Below are 15,436 nucleotides of genomic sequence, written 5' to 3'. Positions count from 1 at the left end.
CACCAGAACCCGGCTAGCATCGCTTTCCGAGCTAAAGATGTCCCCCCCAAATGCTCACCACAGCATCCTTCATGAATCTCTTGAAGAACATAAATCTCTTCATTCCCGCTCAAACACTTCAACAATGGTCCCTGGAATGATCTCCTGTATAAGATATTATTTAAGAGAACAAACCTGGGGGCTTGTCTTTTTATTTTCTGTGCTCGAGCTCTCTCCTCGGGCAATTCATTGTCCCGAATGAATTTGATCAGAGGGGTCATCCAAGAATCCTCGGGTATTGTCAACATTTCTTCTTCTTCAATAGTTAAAACTGCTCGGGAAACAAATAAAACCTCCCGGGTGCTGTCTTCCGACAAAGAAGCAGCCATTTTTGCTAGGGCATCAGCCTCTCCATTTTCTTCTCGGGGTATCTGTTCGATGCTCCAATCCACAAACACTACTGCCTGGGCTTTGATGAGATGCAAATATTTGAGCATTTTGTCGTCCTTGACCTCATACGTGCCCTTGATCTGCTGAGTAATCAACTGTGAATCGGAATACAATATAATCCTAGCCGCTCCAATTTCTCGGGCAGCCCGGACGCCGGCTAGAACAGCCTCATATTCTGCTTCATTATTTGTTACCCTGGAACCAATTTTGACTGCCAATTTAATCTTCTCTCCCGATGGGGAGATTATCACGACTCCTACTCCACATCCAACCAGGCAAGAAGCCCCGTCTACAAACACCCTCCATCTTTCTTCCTCAGCAGGTTGAATCATCTCAGATAGAAAATCGGATAAAGCCTGCGCTTTTATGGCCAACCTAGGCTTATACTCAATATCGTATTCCCCCAATTCCACATTCCATTTGATCATCCGCCCGGATACTTCAGAATGTGTCATAATTCTTCCAAGCGGGCTGTTAGTAAGAACGATAATAGGATGCGATAGAAAATAAGGCCGCAATTTCCGGGCAGTCACAACTAAAGCCAAGGCCATCTTCTCCACTTCACTATACCGCAGCTCGGGACCTCTTAGGGCGTGACTGACATAATAGACAGGCTTTTGATCCGAGCCTTCTTCCTTTATTAGGACAGAGCTGACAGCATATTCAGTAGTGGATAAATAGACAAACAATTTATCCCCGGGCTCAGGCTTTACCAGAACTGGAAGCTCAGCTAGATGCTTTTTAAGATCTTGGAAAGCCTGCTCGCACTTGTCATCCCATCCGAATTTTTGGGCTTTTCTGAGAACCTGAAAGAAAGGATAACTTCTGTGGGCTGAGCGAGATATAAACCGAGATAGGGAGGCAATCCTCCCGGTCAGCTTCTGCACTTCTTTGACAGATCGGGAAGAAGGCATACATAAGACGGACTTCACTTTTTCTTGGTTGACCTCGATTCCCCGCTCTGTCACTATAAAGCCCAAGAACTTACCACTCTTGACTCCGAAAATACATTTAGCGGGATTGAGCTTGATCCCATAAGATGTCAGAGTGGTAAAGGTTTCTTCCAAATCATCGATAAAATTCATCACCTCTTTTGACTTTCCCAAAATATCGTCCACATAAACCTCCAGATTCCTTCCCAGCTGCTTCTCAAAGACTTTATCCATTAAACGCTGATATGTGGCCCCTGCATTTTTCAACCCGAAAGGCATCACAACATAACAAAATGTACCTCCCGAGGTGATGAAACTGGCCTTATCTTGATCATTTTTTGCTAAGGGGATTTGATGATATCCCTGATAGGCGTCCATGAAACTGAGCAGCTCGAAGCCCGAGGTGGAATCCACCAACTGGTCAATCCGGGGCAATGGGTAATGATCCTTGGGACAAGCCTTATTGAGGTCCCGAAAATCAACACACATCCTCCATTTCCCGGCAGCTTTGGGTACCAGCACCACATTCGAGAGCCATGTAGGAAATTGTACCTCCCGGATGTGGCCGGCTTGCAGCAACTCTTTCACCTGCTCCTCAATAACTTTGTCTTTCTCGGGACCAAAGTGTCTCTTCTTCTGTTTGATCGGGTGAGCTCCTGGGAGAATGTTTAATTGATGCTCAGATATCAGGGGTGAAATCCCTGTTAGTTCCTGCTGGGACCAGGCAAACACATGAATATTAGTCTTTAAACAGTTAAGTAAACTGACCCGGGTGGATATATCGAGGTCTCGGGCCACCCGGATCTGTCGGCCTGGTCCTATCTCCACAGCTTCCTGTTCTTCCTCTGCCACAAAGTGGACTTCTCCTTTCTCCACTCCACCCTTCCAAACTTTCTCCACCCTGGGTTTCTTCCCCTCCTTTTTTGATTTGCCCTGATCTGCCCGGATACCTTCCACATAACATTTTCGGGAAGAGGGTTGATCTCCACGAACTTCTCCCACCTGGTTCCCCACTGGAAATTTGATCTTTTGATGATAAGTAGATGCTACTGCCCTCAACTCATTCATGGCCGGCCTCCCCAGAATGATATTGTAAGATGATGGGGAGTCCACCACTGTGAAGGTGGTCATGACCGTTTTCTTGATGTCCCGGAAGCCTAGAGTGAGTGGCAGAACAATTTCTCCCTCCGGATAAACTGCATGTCCCACAAAACCAAAAAGGGCAGTCTCCACAGCTTCCAACTTAAACCCTTGCAAATCCATCTGCACTAAGGCATCTTTGAAAATCACATTGACTGAACTGCCGGAATCCACGAAGACTCTCAGGATGTCGTAATTGGCCACCCGGGCTTGGATAACCAAAGCGTCATTGTGGGGCATGTTTATTCCCTTCAGGTCCTCCGGGCCAAAACTGACCACGGCCTCGTTCCTCCTATATCCCTCCACCTCCAGACACTCCCGCCTACTTCTTGATTTCCTGGCCCGATTTGAATCTCCATCGGTAGATCCTCCCGATATCATCTTAATCACTCCAGCAACAGGGGACGAAGGGCTCCTCTTCTCAGGTTCCGGCTCCCTCCTCCTACCCATATGGTTTCCCAAGTTGTTTCTTGAGTCTACTCGAGCATGAGATACTGGCGGCCGGGGGGTCCAAGGTGGACCTCTCGACCTTTTGGTGTACTGGTCATACCCCTGGTTGGTGGGTGGGACATAACTTCTTTTCAAAGCCTTACAATTCTCGGTGTTATGCTGACACACACCATGCCTGGTGCAAAATCCACTTTTCCCGGGTTGGGACAGCTGATGACTGGGAATCGGATCCCTATCCCTACTGCATTCCTGCACTTCTCTTTCTCGGATAATTTTCAAAGGCACATACGGGGAAAAGTGCCCTGGATTACCCCGCCGTGGTTCCCTCTCCTCGGGCTTAGGTGCCCGGTCCCCTCTTTCCTTCCTGATGGCTTCCCTCTTTTGTTTCTGGGCTTCTTCCATATTGATATACTTCTCTGCCCTAGACAGCAAATCCTCAAAATCTTCAGGCACTTTTTTCGTTAATGACTTGAAGAACTCACTCTCTTTTAGGCCTTGAGTGAAGGCAGTAGTTTTTGTCTCTGCAGCACAAGTTGGCACATCCAAGGCCACTTTGTTAAACCTCTTGATATACATCCTCAAACTTTCCTCCGGTCCCTGTCTCACTTCGAACAAACTGAAAGCAGTTTTCTTATACTTCTTACTGCTGCTGAAATGGTGTAAGAAGGCTTTCTGAAAATCCTCAAATGATTTAATACTCAATGGAGCCAATCCATCAAACCATCTCTGAGCTGAGTCCACCAGCGTGGTTAAAAACACTTTACACTTGATCCTATCAGTGTAACAGTGCAGCATAGCCATATTCTCGAACCTGGCCAGGTGTTCTTCCGGGTCCTCGTTTCCATCATACGCCCTTACTTTAGCAGATTTAAAGTTTCCAGGAAGAGGTTCTCGGATGATAGCCTCAGCAAACGGGCGTCCTTTGACAGACGTCCGAGAAGAACCACGATTTTCCAGCTGCCCTTCCAGGACTTTCATTTTCTGTTTTAACTCCAGCATTTCCTCGACCATCGTTGGTGACTTAGAACCAGCAGAGGATTCCTCCACTTCTCCCCTCTTCTCCTCCTCCCTCAATTCTTGCTGCTGCTCCTGCTCTTTTTCTGGTTCTTTCTCGAGTGGTATATCATGGTGGGAAGCTTCCCGCCTGGCCATAGCTCTCTCTATGGCTTCGTTAATGCGTCTATCAAACTCCGCTGGAGTCATAGTGATAAGATCGGGAGGGGCGTCCTCTTGTCTTGAATGATTCGCGTCAACTCCCTGGACCCGGGAAGTGTTCTGGTTAGTTTTCCTCGTGTGAGCCATATCAACGCCTTAGTTTCAATTTCCCACAAACGGCGCCAATGATGTGATCCGGGTAAAATGGATGAGCAGGGTCGGGTGCTCCACCGGGTCAAATCAAGAATTTATAGTGTTGTTTAGGAAAATGAGCAAGGTAGATGGCTTCGATCGTGACCTGCAAACAATGAAAGGAACTCGTGAATGGGCGCCGGAAGGGTGTCCGGCGTGACCACTCCGATGCTTAAGTCAGCAGGGTTGTCGAGAGGGAACTTAAAGCAATATGTATGGATGCTTGAGAGTGAAGAAATTTTAGACCTGTAGAATGTCAACGATACCTGCTATTTGAAGAGAAGCTAGGGTTACCTTATGCGCGTGCTCACCTACTACCTGTACCCTCGGACGTTGACGGCCTGTCGGGTCCCTTTCTATCCGATAGCTTCGTGGGTACTCCAAGAATAAGGGACGTTGACTGCATGTCCAGTCCCTTTCTTCTCCATATTTTCGGGGATACGTTCAGGCGGAAGACGTTGACTTCCCGCCCAGTCGCTTTCTGCCTTACAATCTGTAAGATTCTCTAAGTAAGTTACTCGAGTATTGAGCCCTCGGCTTCAGCATGAAAGCCCGGTCCCTAGTTGCTCGGGAGGTAAGTAAATACCCGGTCATGCATGAAGCGCCCAGTCGCGTGGGTAACAATCGCCCTCCCGGTTTCTATAGGGACTACTCAATGACATTTCCCGGGTCCTCCAGGACCCGAGCCCTTATAGGGGTATCAGATGGTGTTTTAGAAAAATAATGGCTCTGATACCACTGTTGGATCCCGGTTTTCTACGTTTCCAAACACAGCGGAAGTTTAAAATCAAATGTTATGTTTGGTAATTGGTGGTGTCTGACCTTAGGAATACAAAGTATAAAATGTAACATTACGTGAATACGTATCACAAAATATTATTCTCTGCATGATTCACCCACAACATTTTAATTTTCCATCCTACTCCAGAAATATGAACCCACAATAAAATTCGGAACAGTTGAAGCACTTGACATGCCACAATTAAAATTCAGAACAATAGAAGCACTTGATATGCTGTCAAGTTGGCACCACATTTGCATAAAAAATCAATTTTTCAAAATATAACCTATAAATAAAATTCGAGAAGTTAGAAATTCGGAAAGAAAGCCTTATTAAGATGACCATTAATTAAATTACTTCAGAAAGAATAAGAGCATTTACCTATTAACACCAGTTGACAAGTCGGACATGTTCAAAGTTGTATATAGATACTTTTCCCAACCTCCAGAATGTGCCCAGAATCTTGTAAACCAGAAGACTCGAGTACAGCACTTTGCCCTTTCACCTTGACTGTAGCCATGCTATGTGTCTTTTCAACAGATTCTACTTTGTACAAATCAAAAGGGGGTTTTTTCTGTCTTTTAATGCAATCAATCAAATAATCTTCCCTTAACACTGGTAGTTTCATTCTCCTGTTAGGAAGAAATCATGGAGAGAAGGACACAGAAAAAAGGTCAGAGAGGTAGGGACCAATGGGTGGTATGATATTCTTTGCAGTTTCCCAGGATTACCTCGCCTTTCTTATTTCTGCACCAATTTCATCCAACACACCACTTACAACTAAGCAATTGGTTTCTGTGATATTAGAAGAACATCAATTTTGATTTACAAGAACTGAGAGACAAAAAACCCAAAATTTCAATTGAAGAAGAGTGGCTATAAACCTTTTCTTATCTTGGTATGAACCTGTCCACCTGCTTCCGCTATTTTGCTCTTCCACTCTCCTGCGAAAGTACTTTGTCAGACAAAAAGTCTTCTTCAAATCCTCTATATAGCTGAAAGAACATTTATCAGCAAGATAATGGGGGAGGGGAAAAAGATGTCTTAAAAATACCGTTGATTCAATTGAATAGTAATGACTGTTAACTTTTAGGTCAACTATTCAAAGAATGAAACACATTATGGTGTCATAAAAGGACAAAAGAAAATATAAGAAAAACTACATGGTGCTAATCAACTAACATACCTTCAAGAGAAAGTCGTTACTTGTTTGTTCAGGGATTTTCCACTTTCCCTTCACACGCTGAGGTTTAGCGGTGGAATACGAACACTTACTCCACTCTGATAAATATCCACAGCATCGGTACATTCCTGAGGAATAACGAAGCCATCCCGAGCAAAGAGGGCATTTTGAAAGTGCTCCAAAAAGCATTCCATCAGCACTAAAAGGACCAAAAAAGGAGAAACAATAAGAGGGGTCCAACATTAGAGAAACCATTGACACGATAAAAACTGAATGGCACAATAATTAGCAGGTTAATAGATGAAATTAGAACCAATCAGGACATGTACGAAACGAAAATCAGCGAGATAAAAATAGTAATAAATCAATCCAGATATATAACATTTGGGTGGGAGGGGATTTTTTAGGCTTTTCTAAAGTAAGCATTTCAAATGATTTCACTAGGTCAAAGAGTTTTGCAGTCAAATTGATCGAAAAGAGAATAAAATTTACCAACGTTCTCGCAAATCAAGCTCTGATCCCTTCAAATCCTGATCATTGACTTCAAGCATCTCCCTCAACTCTGAAGAAGTCACATACTTTTTGAGATCATCTTTAAGCTCCCACAGAGCCTTAGTCTGATCCTCAAGTTGGCTTTCCAGGACAGATTCTTTTAAGGGCTCACCTTCAACATTTTTCACATTATTTTCAGAAGGCAACTTGATTGAAGAACTGTTACCTCCATCTTTAGAATTTTTCGGTTTCGGATCACTTTCAAATGCTCTTTTCCTCTTGTTACCACTTTTGGATGTTGAATCCTGCAACATATTTTTCTCCTCTTTAACGTCTACTTTTGTGCCTGAAACAAAAACCATGGGTCATCATGACAGTATCCAAAGAAATCCCCAAGAAATCTAATGATTTATCCTGAAAATTTGAAAGTTGGACCTTCTAAAGCTGAGGCATTATTTGTAACAAGAGAAGTAACTGTCGCACGATCAGTGGCTGAAAGACTTTCCCATCCAGAAAATTTTTCTACCTGGGAAGTCGGTGACATTTCCATGTAACACTTTGCATGGTGCCATGCCAAGGCTCTAGCACTTTCACCTTCAGGTTTAGTTGATATACGAACCTAAGTAAAGAGAGGGGGGGGGGGGGGGGGGGAGGACAGATCTTTAACAAGGCTTCCACGGACCTGATGGCATCTGTATACTGGTCATGAAGCAAATTTACAAAATCTAAATTTGCGAAAGGAACAATGGTAACGACAGTTCGAGAAGAACCCCTCTTCAGTCCAATTGGAAATTGGGGAAATCAGAATAGCATCAGGTAAAGACTTTACAGTGAGACATCAGAGCATGCAAAGCCATGATTGTAATAATTGCTTGCAAAAAAAAAAACATGAATAGACATGAAAATAATGAATTATTTCCGAATAACTATATATCTGTAACTAGTGTAGTAAATAGTGACGAACAGAGATGCCATGATTAGGTTCTTGACAATAACCCTTAAATAAGTTTGTGCTACAGATGTAACTGACTGAAAGGCCACTCGACATCCCCAACTCATCTGTTTCATTAAGAAATTGTGCACCATCATATGGTCCAGCAGGAGTAACAGGTTTTAAAACTATCTTACCTTATAATTAGGAAGAATGCAAGTAAAAAGGATGATGAGTAATGCACATATATAGAAGATTGGCTAAATCAAACATCAATCTCGTTATTGTTTAACAGGGAAAGTCACAAATACTTAACCTCTCCCTTTGTAATCTTTTGATTGCAGTATCGACAAGTAGCACGGGATGTTGGTGAAACTTCTATGCCACAATGGAGGGCAGGAGAAGCAACGGAATCTGTCTGACCGACACCATCTACGTATTTTCTAATTGTCTGTTGATCTTCCCACCGAAGCAATTCTAAGCCTTCGACATCATCAACCCTGATGTGAATATAAGAAATGTAAAAGAATTTACCATTAGTCCATCAAAGGTTGAATAAAATCCTGTATATGATAGCACTTACGATTTTATCTGTTTTTTTTTCTTCATGATGCAATGAGCATGGTTCCACATCTGGCTCCAAAAACAAACACAAGTGAGGTGGCATCAAACAAGCTAGTTGCTTAATTAAGAACCATTTGAATATCAAGCGAAGGAGTTAAAAAACGTAATGGTTGGTTCCAAAAACCCAAGATATCAAAAAAATCTCGTGTTACACAAGTTCCACACAGGAAACACTAAGAACCTAGAAACCCCAGAGGGCAAACAATGTTTAAATTATGCAAACGACAAGAATGCACCCCAAAAATGACTCGATGGTACAAATGTCAGGAACTAAAGGAGAAACGAACCAGGAAACAAAAAAATGACATCACTGTACTTAGAAAGCCAAAAAAAAAATCATTTTTAGATATATGAACAAAAAAAATTACTAAAACTGAGTTAATTTTTAAAAATTTATGATGAAAAGAAACAACAAGAAGATATGAGCGAAGGAATAAAAAGAAAAATACAGGCATGAAGCCATCAAATTGGGAAGCTTGGACCATCTTTCCGAGCCTAAGATTCTCCTTCTCAATGTGATTCTTGCAAGTCTTGCACGACGATCTTGATGACTTTGCATATTCCACTTTCCACGGCTTTGGAGGGTTCGCCATTTCCCCCACTTTCCTGTCTTTTTGCACCTTTTTCTGCCTTCCTTTTGCACTCGGTGTAGATTCAGAAATAACGTGACTACAGGATTCTGCACACCGACTGTGAAAGAAATGATAAGAGAACTTGTTACCGCAGTGGGATCTAGGGACTCACTTTGAGCTTAGGCCCACTAACATACATTGTACTGACAATCGAAATCCAAAAACTTTCAAACAAATTCGATGGTCCTTGTGAATTGCAAAAAAAATTATCTTGGTTAATATCTCAGGCTGTAGATATTAAATGGAAAAATTAATGATTTTTTAAATGTTTTTTCCATATCTAATTATTATATATTCATTAAACAATTGATTGGAGTCCAAACTTCCTTCCTCTCTTGCAAATTAAAACAGTAGCCAACAATAGCATATTCTGGCCACCATTTTATTTTATATACAAAATGAGTAATATTCATTTCTCTTTGATTAATTTTTTTTTTTGAAAATATATCATATTTGAAAAAGTTCTGTGGCTGCAGTTTTATCTGAGAATTCCATTGAATCGATGTCAACTACTCGGAAGAAGACAATAACGATTTTAGCACAACTTAAAATGGCACGACTCCTGTGGCACATGAGGCAGCCGTTTTTTAGTTTTTGTATTTGCTTTTTCCATTGAGGAAAAGAGATGGTTTTCTTCGCCAGAAATAGTTCTTCAACTTGATTTCGCAGTGACGAGCATTTTCTTTTTCTCAATTCTATGTGTACATACACTTGCATCTCACACGGACCAAATTTTCCATGATACATACACGAGCAATTTCTTTTTCTCAGGAAGTTCTTCTCTACCGAACAGGCTACCAGGTCTTTGTTATGTCATGCACATCGTTAATTTTTTTAGACACGCTTGTGTAACTCTTACTCTATTTAAAAATTCACATCACAAGCTCATTAAATATAAGCAATTCAAATGTGATTCCATCCAGGAACAAAAATATATGGCAGGGGTCAAACCTGCAATCGAACCAAGAGCTTCAGCTGCTTCATGTCTGACCATCGGATGCTCATGTACATCTCTGAGGACTTGGGACAGTGCATCTGAAGCTTTTTTGTTCTGCAGTTGCCCTAATACATAGGCAACCTGAGGAATAATAAAAACAAGGAGGTTAACGAATATAAACAATGAACAGGCTATATGGTTAATAGGTTAAGGGTGAAATAGTGTTGGCTCATACCGATTTAGAGGAAAGCCACCAATTTAGAGAAAAAGCCCAGTTTATATGGTTGCACAACAAAGTTACATATACAAACTATAAATTTAACATTAGTGCTAAGTAATTGTCATGCAAATAGGTGAACAGTGTCGAATGGATAAAGATAATAACTGACAACTACAATCCAATCGGATATATTAAGCAAGAAGACAACAACAGACCTCATGTCGTAGAAGAGCACTTTTTGCACCAAGGGATTCTATAATGGCAGATATAGCATCATTATCACCAAGATTCCAGAGGGCAAAAAGAGCAGCATATTGCTCGTAGATGCACTTATTTTCATTCAATAGAATTTCTCTGAGAAGTGGAAAGGGATAAGTAAAAGCAACTGGTAGAATCAGGATACATATAGTCATCTACCTATATCTAGAATGGCTACCTAAGTTCTTTTACAGAAGAACATGAAGCAGGGGCAGCCGGATCAACTGACAAGAAAAGAGATGACTCTCCAGCCACAGAATTCGTCATCTCCTCTATTCGACTCAGTGCTAGCTCACAAGTTTCTCGAACTTCCTGGGCAGGATCTAAAGTTAAACTACTCTTCAAAATGGGAATAACACTCTCCAACCCGATAGCACCAAGAGCTTCCGCAGCCTGTGGATGCACAAGTTCACAAGATTATCTAAACCCAAGGGAACATTTTCAAATGACTGAACCAAGTGAAGAAAATATTCAAAAGCAAGTTACCTCATGGCGAACAATGGGATGCAATGAAAGATTATTTAGAACTACTTCTAAAGCAGGAATGGAACGAATATCTTGCATCTAACCCAAAGCAAATGCAGCCTCATGGGCAAGCAGATTTGAAGCATCCCTAGTTGCTGAAGTAGAAAAGGCCACAACTTCAGGATCCTAATTTATAGGATAATAATAATAAACACAATTTCACAACAAAAAGTGAAAATCGTTTCAACAATACAACAATTAGAATTTATTCCTACTTTCAAACTTAAGAGGACTACTTAAAAAGAGTAATTAACATTTCTGCAGCATCTTTCTTGTTTGGGTTTCAATCAAGCATGTAAAGAGTATATTATCATTCTTGATGAAGCTTTCCAATTTCTATATTTTGCATTTACAGCTTTTTGGCATAATTCAAATTAATCTAAAAATGAATATGTAGAACCCGTAATTAGACTACGTATAAGCCATGCATAATTCTAGTATTTTAAATTAAATGGACTTCATTGCATGAATATTTAAATGCTTTTCTTTGAAGTTAATTATTTTAGCCAGCAGTTTAATTTTATTCTTTTCAGTTAATTCAGTGAGACCGGACTGGAGTGGAGGTTAGAGATAAAATTTAAGATTCAGAAAATATTTCCAGAATTTATTTTAGCTAGCAAGTAAGTTAATTTAAGTTAAAAGGGAATTTAAAGAATTATTTAAACAACTTGAGGTGAGTAGAAAATAAATACATTTAAGCTCCAATAATTAAGAGGTTAGTTCACTAAATTATTTAAAAGAATAGCTAAGGATTTAAAGGTTTAAAATTTATCAACTGGACAATATTTCCCTTCCATTTTTTTATTTAATTTCGGCCACCCCTCAGGTGATCAAACAATTCTTTGCCAACTCATCTTTGACTCATTCCTTGTTATTTCTTAGTATGATAATCCTTCATGCTTTTAATCACCATTTAATTATCAATCCTTCATTATCCTAGACTTAGTTGACATGTAGAATCGGTCATTTCACCTCCATAATCCCTTCAAGAATATTTGATATCAAATCATTTTAAATTTCAAAAGAGAGGTAGACTTGGTCTTGCCATCCCCCTTATATTGCAACCATTTCCCCTCACTCTCCTAACCATCATTCCCCATCCCTCATCACCGAAAATCAGAGCAATTTCCCTAGCAAAAACCGTGAGAAAACTAGAGGAAATTTGAGAGAAAATTCGAGAGTCAAGCAACTAAGAAAGTGCTCCACCTCCTCCACGCCGAATCATCTCGCTCTTTCGTTTTTCTTTCAAAGGAAACAAAGGCATGTGTATATCTTTCTTGCTCTTCAATCAAGTCTTAATATTATTTTTTTTACATCACATGTGCATGATTTTAATCATGAAAACCGAAAATTTCAGCAAACAAGAACCAATAAAATTCTGCACAGATTTTCTATTGCCCTTCATGCTTCACGTTTGGGTATGTTCCTTTCGATTTCAGGAGTGGCTCGTTCCAGGGGCTCGAGGCTACATAGAGTCTATAGACATGTACTAGGACATGTTAGGGCCATGATAGATCGTGGGTTTCAGTTCCATACACGCTGGAACGCGCATATGACAGCAACCTCCCCATAAGTGCAGAATCTTGTTCGAAAATTTTGTTGTGCTGTCAAAGGGGAAGCTTGCTGGTCTTGGCTGCCCTAGGGGCTATAGCCATGATCAGAACCTCTCCTTGACACGTCTAGGGCGTGACCAAGATGCCCTTTCATGGCTTGGTTCACGATCCCCTTGGTTTTAAAACAAAAGAAGCACAGCCCCCATCGGTTTCACATTTCTAGTTTCGTGTGTGTGAGTTGGTGCTCGCCTTTGTGGTGTTGCTTGGATCTTGGTTGGATTCTAGCCCTTAACCATGGTTCACTCAATACCCCTGGGTGTCTAGATCGAGCTATGGTCAAACAAATGGCCAATGGAACGACGAAAGGCAGCAAGCAACCGACGCATGTCAGCACAGATTTTTTTGACGCTCGGATGCAAGCTTAGGGTGTCACAGGGTTGGCTCGAATTGTGGCTGGCCTAGGGCCCTTAGCCATGGTTCAAACCATTCCCTATGGTGTTGGTAAGAGCCTCTGGTCGGTGGTTCAAGCCCCAATGGCCGGTAGTCTCGAAAACGACGCAACAAAAAGGAGACGCAGCTGCTGTAATATTCTTGACAGCAAGCGTGTCGCGGTTCAGAGGCGTGGTTAGGGTTCTTGGTTGGCTTTTAGCCTATGGCCTTGGACTGGACAGTGCCTCATCGAGTTAGGAAGGTCATGTTTTTGACCGTTCGTGATTCGGATCATTTTTGAGGTCGTACGAGAATTTACGGTGCGATGTGCCAAATTGACTCTCGAAAGAGCGTTTCATGTTCTGGCCTCCATTCACCTAGATTTCGACCCTCATCATTTTAGGAGAATTATTTCATCATTTTAAGCGTATTTTAATCATGACTATATGACGGTTCAGTGTTGGTTCGGGTTGGTTCGAAGTCATGATTAAATACGAGGTCGTTAGACGTAATTGTCGCATTTTCGAATTTAATTGCATAGTTTGTCAAGTAAAATCTATTGCATATTTTTCATGGCATATTTAGGTTGCAGCGAGCCTGGGGACGATCCAATCCATGTGGAAAATAATACAGGATATTTCTTTTTGCCATTTAATTATATTACGTGCATAAAAATAGAAAATACTTATTTTTGAGATTTATGCGATATTGCTTGTGGTCAATTCACTATCATGGGAGCATTATTTTACCCGGTAGCCAGTTACCGGTCAGTTCATTTTGGTACCACCCGGTCTCCAGTGATCGGACAGTTCAGTTCAGTTTGGTACCACATGGTCGCCAGTGATCGGACAGTTCAGTTCAGTGCAGAGGCCACTTGCGTAGACCATAATCTCAACAGAAAATTATTACATTTTATTTCAGTACAGGGCTCCAAGGAGCAAACATTTTTACTATGATTTTTCAGTTCAGTTATGCACGTATTATAATCGCTCAGTACAAGTTATTTTCAGTATGCTTCATGACATGATATTTTATCCCATGCAAATTTTAATATAGTATTTACTCGTTACTTACGATATATGCATGTTGAGTCTTTAGGCTCACTAGACTTGATTGTTGTAGGTACTGATGAGGTCAGGGCCAAGGGCGGGGACCAGTGAGCTAGCTTGGATCGACAGTAGTGGCACCCGAGGACCTCATTTTCAGCACTTGCCATTTTATGCAAACATTTTTATCAGTAGTTGGATATTCTTAAATTGTTATTTTTGCAAACAAGTATTTTCTTCCGCTGTCATTTTTGAATATCAAACTTTGTTTATCAATTTAGTTATGAATGAGGCATTTTTATTGTTTAAAAAGAAAATTTTTATTTTTCCGCAAATTTTCAAGTACGAATTTTCGGCCTTTACAGAATAGATAGGTAACATGGAAGTTCAACAGCAAAAGAAAGGTGAAACATTTAAAAAAACGAATAATTTAACAAAACAGAGCCCCGTACACAAATTATAAACATAACGGCAGCCCATAGCATTGAACAACCCGAAGCCTATTGACTACAATTACAATGTCCAACACGAATTAAATGGAATTGAAATTCTTTTACAGCCCATTGCCTGTAACATACCTTGTATTAGGGCATTGCGAGCGTCAGAGCCATGGAGGGTTCGAAGAGAAAACAGAGCTCTAAATCTCTCGGATATTGGCTGGTTCTAGTCCAATAATTGCTTGCACAAAAAACTCTCGGTTTCGGCAGAAACTCGGAATGAACGATCGGAATCGGGACAAGCTTCCGTCGGAAACAATTTATGCAATCGAAGAAGGCCTCTTATCTCGCAGTTCCGACCACCGCCAAACTTCCGAGAATCTAGGGTTTAGAGAGGCCGATGATTAATAAGATAAATTATAAGGGATTAGTGGACTACAAATTGTGCCTAAGTAGAGAATTTCAATTTAGTCCTTGTGTTTTTGTCATTTATTTTCATCGAATGACATTCATCATAATTATTTAATTAAATAACTAATATTATTTTTTTCACGAAAATTTTTGTGAGACGGTCTCACAGATAAATTTTGTGAGTCGAATCTCTTATTGAGATCATTTCTGAAAAAATATTTCTTTTTATGCTAAGAGTATTACTTTTTATTGTGAGACCCGTCTCACAAATAAAGATTCGTGAGACCGTCTCACAAGAGACCTACTTTATTTTATTTTTTATTAAGGAGACATATGTGACCACTACATTTCTAAACATTCGGACTAACACGATAGTTTATAAATATTATTGTTTAATTTTATATTTATATGATATGATTAAATATATGTACATATAATGATATGATGGGTTTTTTAATTATTAAAGCTGCTATTAAATTTTCTCAACCCTAATCCCTAATGGCAAATTATAAACTCTCATGATATACAAGTTTTTAACCATATAATAATTATATAAATCTATAATGATATCTTTCATTTAATAATATGATTTTGATGAAAAAATAACTAAAGAAATTTGTCTTCACATGATTACAAGACTAATAATATATAAATTAAAGTAATGGCTAGAACATTAAAG

At 40.4% G+C, this 15,436-nt stretch overlaps 2 protein-coding genes across 4 annotated transcripts in view; both read right to left on the bottom strand.

The window, feature by feature from the left end:
- Nucleotides 1-5,878, bottom strand: part of LOC140817720 (poly [ADP-ribose] polymerase 1-like) — a 35,273-nt gene extending 29,395 nt beyond the window's left edge. The window contains exons 1-2 of the mRNA XM_073177463.1: nt 5,811-5,878; nt 5,461-5,711 (exon numbers count right to left, since the gene is read on the bottom strand). The gene's annotated coding sequence lies outside the window, so the exon portion shown is untranslated. The remainder of the gene's footprint in view (nt 1-5,460; nt 5,712-5,810) is intronic.
- Nucleotides 1-14,811, bottom strand: part of LOC140817719 (deoxyhypusine hydroxylase-A-like) — a 73,510-nt gene extending 58,699 nt beyond the window's left edge. Inside the window, exons 1-10 of one of the 3 annotated variants that reach the window (XM_073177461.1) lie at nt 10,516-10,667; nt 9,893-10,019; nt 8,759-8,999; nt 8,269-8,318; nt 8,002-8,185; nt 7,190-7,373; nt 6,755-7,100; nt 6,266-6,461; nt 5,964-6,023; nt 5,810-5,874 (exon numbers count right to left, since the gene is read on the bottom strand). In XM_073177461.1, the coding sequence (XP_073033562.1) occupies nt 6,003-6,023; nt 6,266-6,461; nt 6,755-7,100; nt 7,190-7,373; nt 8,002-8,185; nt 8,269-8,318; nt 8,759-8,902 (1,125 nt within the window). In that variant the 5' untranslated portion in view covers nt 8,903-8,999; nt 9,893-10,019; nt 10,516-10,667 and the 3' untranslated portion in view covers nt 5,810-5,874; nt 5,964-6,002. Of the gene's footprint in view, nt 1-5,809; nt 5,875-5,963; nt 6,024-6,265; nt 6,462-6,754; nt 7,101-7,189; nt 7,454-8,001; nt 8,186-8,268; nt 8,319-8,758; nt 9,000-9,892; nt 10,020-10,313; nt 10,453-10,515; nt 10,750-10,842; nt 11,008-14,487 lie in introns of those variants that run through there. The other 2 variants (XR_012114872.1, XM_073177462.1) reach the window with 2 other exon arrangements.
- Nucleotides 14,812-15,436: the final 625 nt, after the last annotated feature.

Source organism: Primulina eburnea, chromosome 17 (genome assembly GCF_022965805.1).
Source record: "Primulina eburnea isolate SZY01 chromosome 17, ASM2296580v1, whole genome shotgun sequence".
In the NCBI taxonomy this organism is placed as follows: domain Eukaryota; kingdom Viridiplantae; phylum Streptophyta; class Magnoliopsida; order Lamiales; family Gesneriaceae; genus Primulina; species Primulina eburnea.
The sequence above is the reverse complement of the archived record's forward strand: the minus strand, read 5'-3'. Positions and strand labels throughout refer to the sequence as shown.